This window comes from Artemia sp. Qi Xiang Cuo, chromosome 8, assembly GCF_049724085.1.
Source record: "Artemia sp. Qi Xiang Cuo chromosome 8, ASM4972408v1, whole genome shotgun sequence".
Lineage (NCBI taxonomy): Eukaryota > Metazoa > Arthropoda > Branchiopoda > Anostraca > Artemiidae > Artemia > Artemia sp. Qi Xiang Cuo.
In genome coordinates this window covers 4,501,845-4,512,325 of record NC_142801.1, presented here as the reverse complement: position 1 = coordinate 4,512,325, position 10,481 = coordinate 4,501,845, and the positions used below count along the sequence as shown (strand labels likewise).

The 10,481-nt window shown below is 33.4% G+C and overlaps 1 protein-coding gene across 3 annotated transcripts in view; it reads right to left on the bottom strand.

Annotated features, from left to right (window-relative positions):
• Positions 1-3,050: 3,050 nt before the first annotated feature.
• LOC148949084 (uncharacterized) overlaps positions 3,051-10,481 on the bottom strand; it is a 121,231-nt gene continuing 113,800 nt past the window's right edge. For all 3 annotated transcript variants that reach the window (XM_089093158.1, XM_089093157.1, XM_089093159.1), the window contains one exon: positions 3,051-7,646. In XM_089093158.1, the coding sequence (XP_088949284.1) occupies positions 7,530-7,646 (117 nt within the window). In that variant the 3' untranslated portion in view covers positions 3,051-7,529. The remainder of the gene's footprint in view (positions 7,647-10,481) is intronic.

Genomic DNA, 10,481 nt, shown 5'->3' with positions numbered 1-10,481 from the left:
AAATCTGCTGATTTCACATATATACACCCCTCAGGATCAGTGTCAAACCTTGATCATGTGCTTGTTTCCGGTAGTATTGCCAGTCGTGCAGTAAGTGTAAGTATACTTAATGAGTTTGTAGTATCTGACAATTTGGCGTTGTCTTTCAGTATTATGGCTCCATTTAACCGTGCAAGGGTGATCCAAGATAATCAAGTGGCGTACTGGGGTAGAATGCAATAATATTGATATACCCCAGTACCAGCATTGTATTGATAGTGTTCTCGCAAAGATAAAAATACCATTTGAGCTTCTCCAGAATTCGGTTCCGTCTTCAATTAATGAAAATCGTATTTAGTTAAATATATATGCGTCACTTATTTCACATGCTTTATCACAAGCAGAAAAGCAGTTTGTCCCTCGCACTAAAGTACGAGTCGGGTCCCAAGTGAAGGGCTGGTCCCAGACCTCTTTACTTGTTGAGGCTTGTAATAGGGCCAAATTCTGGCTAAGTATCTGGAAAGATTGCGACCGTCCCAGAACTGGTATCGTAAGCCAGATCCGTTTATCCTTTATCCAGATCCGTTTATTTACGCCGTTTTTCAAAAGAGCTAGATAAACATAGAGCTACTATTCATTCCAATTTTTCTGAAAAGATTTTTAATAACCCAGGACTTTAGTGGAAAAATATAACACATAAACAAAAACAAAAGCCAAACCAGTCATTTAATATCCCTCCCGAAATATGGGAACAACATTTCTCCAGTTTTCAGAACCAGACCCACTAATAGAAAATCCCTCCAAAGTTACACTCGAAAGGATACTTTCGATAGGGGACAAATCAATGTTTACTGTATCAGTTTTGGATGCTTATAGTACAATTCGTAAAATTAAGAAACCTTTTTCAAGAGGTAAAGATCACGTTTGCGCCAAACACCTCCTATCCCCTTTTCTTTTTTCCCACCTTGCCCTACTTTTCCAAATGGTGTTTATAAAAGGAATAGTTCCTGCCTCGTTTTCAACTGGCCGTCTTACTCCTGTCCCTAAAAAAAAAATAAACCCCTAAATGAGTGCTCATCATATCGGCCAATAACGGTAGCTACAACTTTTTGTAAAATTTTTGAGAAGTTGATAATGCCTGAGCTGGTTGATAAATGCTATATGCCCCCACACCAATTTGGGTTCCAAAAAGGAATAGGGTGTGCTCATGCACTGACGGCACTGTCGTCGTTCTTGATTGATGTTGATAAATCTGGAGAGCCGCTTATTCTAGGGAGCCATGATGTCAGTCATGCTTTTGATTCGATAATTCACGCGCATATCCTCACTGAATTTTATAAACGCGGGGTCAGTACCTGTATCATTCGTGCTTTGTATGATATGTATAATCATTTAACTGTCATCTCCCTCATGGAATAATTACAAAGATAACCATACCTGTTCGTCGCGGAGTAAGGCAAGGTGCCCTTACATCCCCAATGGTGTTTAACAACTGTGTTCTTGACGCACAATCTTAAGCAGTTTCTTCCTGTATTTTAGAAGGGATAGATGTGTCTCTTATTGCTTATGCGGACGATGTCTTTAACCCCAGCCGAACGGTACTGGCGTCTGAGAAAAAATTTTCCATTTTGAGTCGAGAGTATTCAAAAATAAATCTTAAATTTAACGCTGAAGAGGCAGAAGTGGTACTATTCAACTGGGGCCCAGTTCCCGAAGGATTTAATATTGATCTTAATGGAGTATTAGTTGCTCCTAAATTGGAAATGAATTATCTTGGCCTCCCAATCGGTAACTCCCTTAAAACAACTAAAAAGCTTCTCATTCACCATTTCCAGCGGCGGACGTACAATGCCTACAGGGGCATAGTTTCCAATAAACTTCGTTTTAATCGCCAGCTGCTAGCTAAATTATATAACTCATTTGCGCTCCCAAATTTTTTTGACCTTGCACCTTTTTGGCGTACCTTTTCGGCAGCGGAATCAAAGCAACTCGGACGAATTTATTACCGGTATGCTAAGTATCTCCTCGGCCTCCCCCCCCCTGGGCAAGTAATTCTTGGGCCAATAGGAAATATGGTCTAATTGACCCCAATGCTGCCATCGGCAGATGCATTGCAGCTTACAATAGGGGAATAAATGGACACCCATGGTGTTCCATTTTAAAACAATAGGTCTTTCACGTTTACTGTTCTTGTGTTTGTTATATATGCTGTATGATTGTCAGGTTTATTATTATGCTCGTGTGCTTGATCTATAAATTTTATCTGTGTTCTGTTCGTGTTTGTCTATGTGCTTGTCTCATTGACTTGTGCTGCCATTTTTTTGTTTGGTTTATTACTATGCTTGTGCGATTATTCTATGAGTTTTAATTTCGTTTTATTTGTCATTATCCCTCTTTTTCTTTTGCTTTTCTTTTTTCTTTTCTTCTTTTTTTTATTGTTCATCATTGTATTTCAACGGGTTATAAATAAATTCAATTCAATTCAAACATTCTTGTGTGATTCTGACTCCATCAACACGTAAAGTGAAACCCTTCTATACCCATTGAATCTCTGAAGTCTCTTTGGGAATGAAATAAATAAATAAATGAAACAAAATATTTTCTTTTCAAATTCAAGCAAAGATTGACATTAAAACTTAAAACTAGAGGACATTATCAAATCTATGAAAAGGCCTACTGCCATCCCTTCAGCCCCCCCCCCCTTGCTTTTTAGAAAAGCTTTGAAAAGTGTTTTCCATGAAGCTTTTTAGATTGTAACGAATACTGCCAGTTTTTAATTGCAAGAAATAAATTTACTGATTGCCTTTTAAAACATTTGTAATGAAAACTACTTTTCTTTTTTCAAAGCAAACATATCTAAAAGCACCTTTTTACTCTCGAAAGGTTCTAAAAAAAGTTTGCACAAAAATACAAATTTTTGGGCCTCAAACACTCTTTTTCAGCCTCAGCTTTGTCTCCCAGGAGTTGAATAAGTGGATTGCTTTCACCTCCATAACAATGTCATAAAACCAAAATGAGAAAAACTTTTTATATAAACTAGGAACAAGAGAAAAAGAGAAAAATTTATACAAAAGAATTTACTTCAATTATATAAAATATAAATCACAATGCAAAAAAAAAAACAAAACACCGTATAAAAAATTAATATTCACAAAACTATCTAGTAGTCCATCCAGACTGACAATAAATGGGGGAGGGGAATCCCTTGAAGGCCAACCTCTGATAATACGGTCCTGGTTATTTCCTTATTTAACGCAATGCATACATAAGACATAATAATAATAATACATAGTTCTATGCACTCAAAGATTTTGGGTAACTTATAAGAGTGGAAACTGGCGCTAATGTCGACCCAAGAAATCACCATCTAGCATTTGGCGTTTCTTGGCATTTTTTTTTAAGCTTCGGAATTGTTTTTTTTCTTTCAGAAACTCAGATCAGACACTTATAATTTTGCCAATTACACAGACTTTCCTTATTATTACACAAAAAGGCAACAAAAACCCACCATTATAACTAAACTAATCATGCAGTAATAAACGGCAAAATTTAAAATATATAAAACACTAGAAGCAAAGTCGGAGCCCAAGAAAGGTAAACTGAATTGGCTCTGTGGTAATGCAAAATGTGCTAAGTTACAAGACATTAACTTTAAATGATTAGCAAAAACAGGAGAATGACTTTCGTTCTTTTCTACTTGTAATAATCACGAGTTGTTTGAACAAAGAGGATTTTTTTCTTTATATTTACACCGCAGAAAAAACAATTATGGTATGAAAGGCTTCATTTTTCTCACACTTCTATAAGCAAGAAAAGAAGAAATACCAGACTCCAGGGAATCAAATGGAAAAGCAGAAATAAGGATTCAACCAACTTGGTTCAAAGATTCAGATTATAAGGCTAGTGATTCAGACAAAACAAATTAAAAATGACACCTTTAAATTACATCAACAGCATTCACCCCGATAACGTTTCTCAAGAAATACATATAGCTTCTTACGAACATTAATTGAAGACAGTTCCAGTCCCTGATTATCTACATGACATTTACAGCAAGATACAGGCACCACTTACAATTCTGGTTGGATAATAGGCATGTGCATGGGGGGGGGGGCAATTTTGGGCTAATGTGGATATTTCAGCCAGAAACGATTCAGCAATCCCGCGTAAATACTAAATGTACAAAAACTTAACTTTTACAAAGGTTTACAAAGCTATATACACATATATACAATTATGAAACTATCAGTAACTAAGACATTCTAATGATCACAGTCGACAACTACATCAATCTAGAAGAGGAAAAAAATTCGTTCGACTGATAAAACTTGCCAGAACTAGAGTACAAACGACGTCAATATAGAACATTTTGCCCCCCTAGTCCCGTCTTAGGTCAGTTCGTACCTCAAAACCGCAATTTTTCTATTCTTTGTTTCAAAATTATGGTCTATGGCAGTACCTTTTTTCGTCAGTGTTGCCGTTCTGAACCGTAAACATAGATAAGCAAAACTGGTATTTATGTATTATACGAGAAACATTCGGGAATTTGGATCGCGAGGATCAGATAAATACTGAAGAAATTAGGATCGCGAAGATCAGATAGGACAACAACCGGTTAGTTTACACTGCATAGTGATAGAATATAATGTCTCACCATGGATGCACATAATTCTAAGTTGTAGTTTTCACAATTTTGCCAATGAAATATTATATTTTCATCATATTTTGTTTTATTTCATCAGTATTAACCAAACTTCACTTCTCGAATGTTTCTTGTATAAAACATAAGTACCGCAAAACTAATTAGATAAATTTGACAACACTTTTTGTCCGCTAAGATTCAAACACTGATGATCTGTTGCTTCCCTAATAACCATACCTTCCAGGGAAAGTTAGACCTATTTAAGCTGTTAGGTGTCATATATTTTAGGGAATTTTTTACCCACGTTTCCTTTCTTTCAATTTACCGCCCACTACTACCAAAAAATTCAATAACTGCATATACCCGACTTTTATTTATTAAGAGAAAACTGGTTGGGTAAGGCCCCCTTAACCAATCCAAATCCCAGATTTGATTTTCGCCTCCTAGTACTATATGCAGAACCATTCAAGTCAAAGTTTTGGAACTAGAGATTTCCGAACTCTGTTATTCAGCGTTAGTGGCAAGGTCACGGCACACAACAGCAGTATTTTCTTAAATGTTCAGCGTTTCTCTCTTTAAAATTAACAAAACATTTTAAACCAGTATAATGAGGCATTAAAAACGTCTACAATCAGCTTTTGTTCTATTATTTGGTTGTCATGCCACTGAACAAATTTGGCTACGCTTAAAACACTTCAAATTTCCAGTTTTCCTCGCACAGGAGTTTTATACTGTTTAAAAGAAATAACATCAAATTCAGTGCACGTAATTTTTCAGTGCACGTAATTTTTGAGTGCACGTAAGTTTTCAGTAAACGTAATTTTTGCGTCAGATACCTTCCTTGACGTGAAGTTTTCATTGACGCACAGATTGTTGAAGACAGATCCTTTCCTGAGATGCTGGTTTAAGAATTTTAAACAAACCCCTGAGACAAAAGGACAACATCCGATTTTATAGAAAATCAATCATGATGAAAAACTATTAAAGGGATCCAGAATTACACTTACAGCAAACAAGCTTTTATTCATAAATTAGGACTTACATGGTGAACAATGGAACAATGGTAACATTTGAAGAATAAAAATATTATAATGAGAAAATAGCAAAATCTCCTGATTTCTAGTGGGGAAGAAGAAAGTCTCCGATGCCTGTCTAGCTTAGGTTGGAACCATCCCACCCAAGGAACCTTTTAGGTCTGAGCCCACCTCAAAACCCACAAGTGTAATTATTGCAAATTTTCATGTCTACAAATCAGGTTGAAAAAGGGTTCAACCATCTTCTCCTAAACGAAGGTATTGGGCATTATTTGAAATTATTTTTTTTGAAAATTATTCTAGTCTTATTTCAAACTCAGTCATCATCGGTTTTCTGGCAGGTTTTCAGACATGAACACTAAAAGTGGGCAATTTGGGGCTAAAATATTCACATTATGTTAAAAAATTTGGCGACCTTTGTTTTAAACTTGGTTTAATTGAAGGAATGCCGACCAATAGACTTAATTAATTAATGCAGCACTAATTCTGGCCTCAAAAGGTGCTCATTTCGGGTCACTCCTTTAATTAATGCAGCACTAATTTCTGGCCTCAAAAGGTGCTCATTTCGGGTTACTCCTTTAATTAATGCAGCACTAATTTCTGGCCTCAAAAGGTGCTCATTTCGGGTCACTCCTTTAATTAATGCAGCACTAATTTCTGGCCTCAAAAGGTGCTCATTTCGGGTTACTCCTTTAATTAATGCAGCACTAATTCTGGCCTCAAAAGGTGCTCATTTCGGGTCACTCCTTTAATTAATGCAGCACTAATTTCTGGCCTCAAAAGGTGCTCATTTCGGGTCACTCCTTTAATTAATGCAGCACTAATTTCTGGCCTCAAAAGGTGCTCATTTCGGGTCACTCCTTTAATTAATGCAGCACTAATTCTGGCCTCAAAAGGTGCTCATTTCGGGTTACTCCTTTAATTAATGCAGCACTAATTTCTGGCCTCAAAAGGTGCTCATTTCGGGTTACTCCTTTAATTAATGCAGCACTAGGTTCTGGCCTCAAAAGGTGTTCATTTCAGGTCACTCCTTTTGAAAGGCTCAATTTATCAATGACTCATTTTACAATTTATTAAGTTACTATTTTGAGTCATTTCTCAGTTTATCGTATGGTTACACAAAACACCAAGAAATGAAGCTGTTTACGGTCCTGTACCGTCAGATATGACTGAGATTTATCATCTGATTCCGTCTATTTTCGTTTTCAAATTAATCCAGACATTAAAAAAATTGTCAAAAATGACAGGTGTGTCACACATCTGTGTCTCAAATGTGTGACAACTGTTCTTTTTTCCTTAGCACTATTAGTATGAATCAATACACAAGCTTCCCTATTCCAAGGTTCAACTTTGCGACATTCAAACTGGAATATAAAAAAGAAGACACAGCAAATAATAGCAGCTTTTAGAGATGGGATACATGATACGTTTTTGGGACTTTGTATGAGATCTATTTCTGTTGAAACGGTCGCTAAATATATATTTCTGACAAACAGATCGATAAAAAATGTAACTGACCTAGGATTCTTAGGCGAAAATTTGACAAGGGACATCCATCAGTTCTAGTCACCGCTCATCGCGCAAGAATATTTGAGCAACCAATAAATTTCAGCAAAAATGTGAAACACTTTTTCCTTTTTTACGCCCCTTCTTCCGACTTAAAAAAAAAACTATGTCTAAAATTTAAGGGTTAGCACATAATTTTTATTGCCCCCATATTGCCCCCATTTTCATTGCCCCACATTGCCCCCATTTAATGCCCCCGGGGGCATTAAAATAAAACTAGCCACAATAAAATCACATTTTTCACATTCACCAGATATCACTCTTTTTAGAAAAAAGAATTCTTAGGGCTTTTAAGAGTTTCTTCTTTTTTATCGCCTCCATAACATTATTTTGCTATCTCCTTTTCTGGACAAAAATAGCCGAAGAACATCAAATTTAGGAGCAAGTTGATCTTTCAAACTCGTAACATCTGTACTGTTTAATTTCTGAAAGAAAAATATATAAATAGCTCCAATGCGGGTATCTATCATGTAGCAAAACTGAAAACATTCAACGCAGATTTGAATGAAAGATAGCAATATATTTAACCAGGTCGGTATAGCCGACCCACTCATCGCTGGGACAAATCGTTATATTCAGTTTGCAAAGGCATTTGACCCTAGCCCTCCTTCATTGCATGCTACAATAACTTAAAATGAATTTTTATTGCCATTTTCATCTTAATTATTGAAAACGGTTTCACTCATTTATAGTTTTGTTCGTGTAGTCGAGTTTAATTCTTGCATTTTGTGGTTCTTTTTTCTTCTTTTTTTTCTACTCCATTTACAAAATTTTGATAATGGGTATTAAACATAATAACAAGAATAAACATATAATTGAAAAACTAATGAAATATCCACAAATAAGACACCCAAAAGTTTATTAGAATACTCCGATATCATTCTTGTCTTTATTCTTCTCGGAAAGAAACATTATAATAACAAATTCTTACTTTATAAAACGAAGAAAATCTATTTCATACGAATTCTCCACTATTTTCTCGTTTTATTTTCAACATCACTGTTTCTTTCTTTGCATGTACTCCTATTTAAGTATTTGTGGATTGAAACCTATGTCTTCAATATAAATTTTCTGCAGATTACAAAGCCAAAATATGGTTGTTATAGCGTTTTTCTGTTGATTTATTTTTTAACTATATGAATTATTCAAATCCTTTTTTTCTTTCTGTTGTTTTTTTGAAGCTTTCTGTCAATATAAAAACTGCTAATTTTCTAGTTTATTGTTTGCTTTGCTGTTATTTTTAATTTTTCTACTGGTATAAAAACCGTAAAAGGTTTCGAAATTTTTTTATGCTTTTTTTTCTGTTGCTTTTTTCCAGTGACATAAAAACTAAATTTTAATTAATATATATATATATATATATATATATATATATATATATATATATATATATATATATATATATATATATATATATATATATATATATATATATATATATATATATATATATATATATATATATATATATATATATATATATATATATATATATATATAACAATAAAAACTGCAAAAGGTTTGAAGTTAAGACCTGTTTTACAAACAGTATTTTAAAACCTTGCTACCCGCTTCCTTCCGACAAATAAATGTGTTATTCAGTAGTATATTTATGATTCCATTCGTTTCAAAAACAATGAAATTCAAAGGAAAGAGGGATAATTGAGGGTGGGGGAGAATATAGATAAATAATATTATGGTACTTTGGATATAAATTAAAAAAGACTAAAACTATAGGGATAGCTGAGGGTAGGGGAGAATATAGATAAATAATTTTTATGATACTTTGAATATAAATTAAAAAAGACTAAAAATATAGGGATAGCTGAGGGTGGGGGAGAATATAGATAAATAATATTATGATACTTTGAATATAAATTAAAAAAGACTAAAAATATAGGGATATCTGAGGGCGGGGGAGAATATAGATAAAAAATATTATGATACTTTGTATATAAATTAAAAAAGACTGAACATATAGGGATAGCTGAGGGTGGGGGAGAATATAGATAAATAATATTATGATACTTTGAATATAAATTAAAAAAGACTAAAAATATAGGGATAGCTGAGGGCGGGGGAGAATATAGATAAATAATATTATGATACTTTGAATATAAATTAAAAAAGACTAAAAATATAGGGATAGCTGAGGATGGGGGAGAATATAGATAAATAATATTATGATACTTTGAATATAAATTAAAAAAGACTAAAAATATAGGGATATATTCGTATGGGAGAATATAGATAAATAATTAGTATGATACTTTGAATATAAATTAAAAAAGACTAAAAATATAGGGATAGCTGAGGATGGGGGAGAATATAGATAAATAATATTATGATACTTTGAATATAAATTAAAAAAGACTAAAAACATAGGGATAGCTGAGGGTAGGGGAGAATATAGATAAATAATTTTTATGATACTTTGAATATAAATTAAAAAAGACTAAAAATATAGGGATAGCTGAGGGTGGGGGAGAATATAGATATATAATATTATGATACTTTGAATATAAATTAAAAAAGACTAAAAATATAGGGATATCTGAGGGCGGGGGAGAATATAGATAAACAATATTATGATACTTTGTATATAAATTAAAAAAGACTGAACATATAGGGATAGCTGAGGGTGGGGGAGAATATAGATAAATAATATTATGATACTTTGAATATAAATTAAAAAAGACTAAAAATATAGGGATAGCTGAGGGCGGGGGAGAATATAGATAAATAATATTATGATACTTTGAATATAAATTAAAAAAGACTAAAAATATAGGGATAGCTGAGGATGGGGGAGAATATAGATAAATAATATTATGATACTTTGAATATAAATTAAAAAAGACTAAAAATATAGGGATAGCTGAGGATGGGGGAGAATATAGATAAATAATATTATGATACTTTGAATATAAATTAAAAAAGATTAAAAATATAGGGATAGCTGAGGATGGGAGAGAATATAGATAAATAATATTATGATACTTTGAATATAAATTAAAAAAGATTAAAAATATAGGGATAGCTGAGGATGGGGGAGAATATAGATAAATAATATTATGATGCTTTGAATATAAATTAAAAAAGACTAAAAATATGAATTACATTAAAAACACAGGATTTTGCAACTTGAGGAAGAGGTATACGTGACCTGACAGTGATATCAGAGAGACCTGAGAATCAAGGGATAAGGCGGACATGAGTGATAAGTGAATCTTAGAAGTATGGAGTTTACAAAGTCAGAG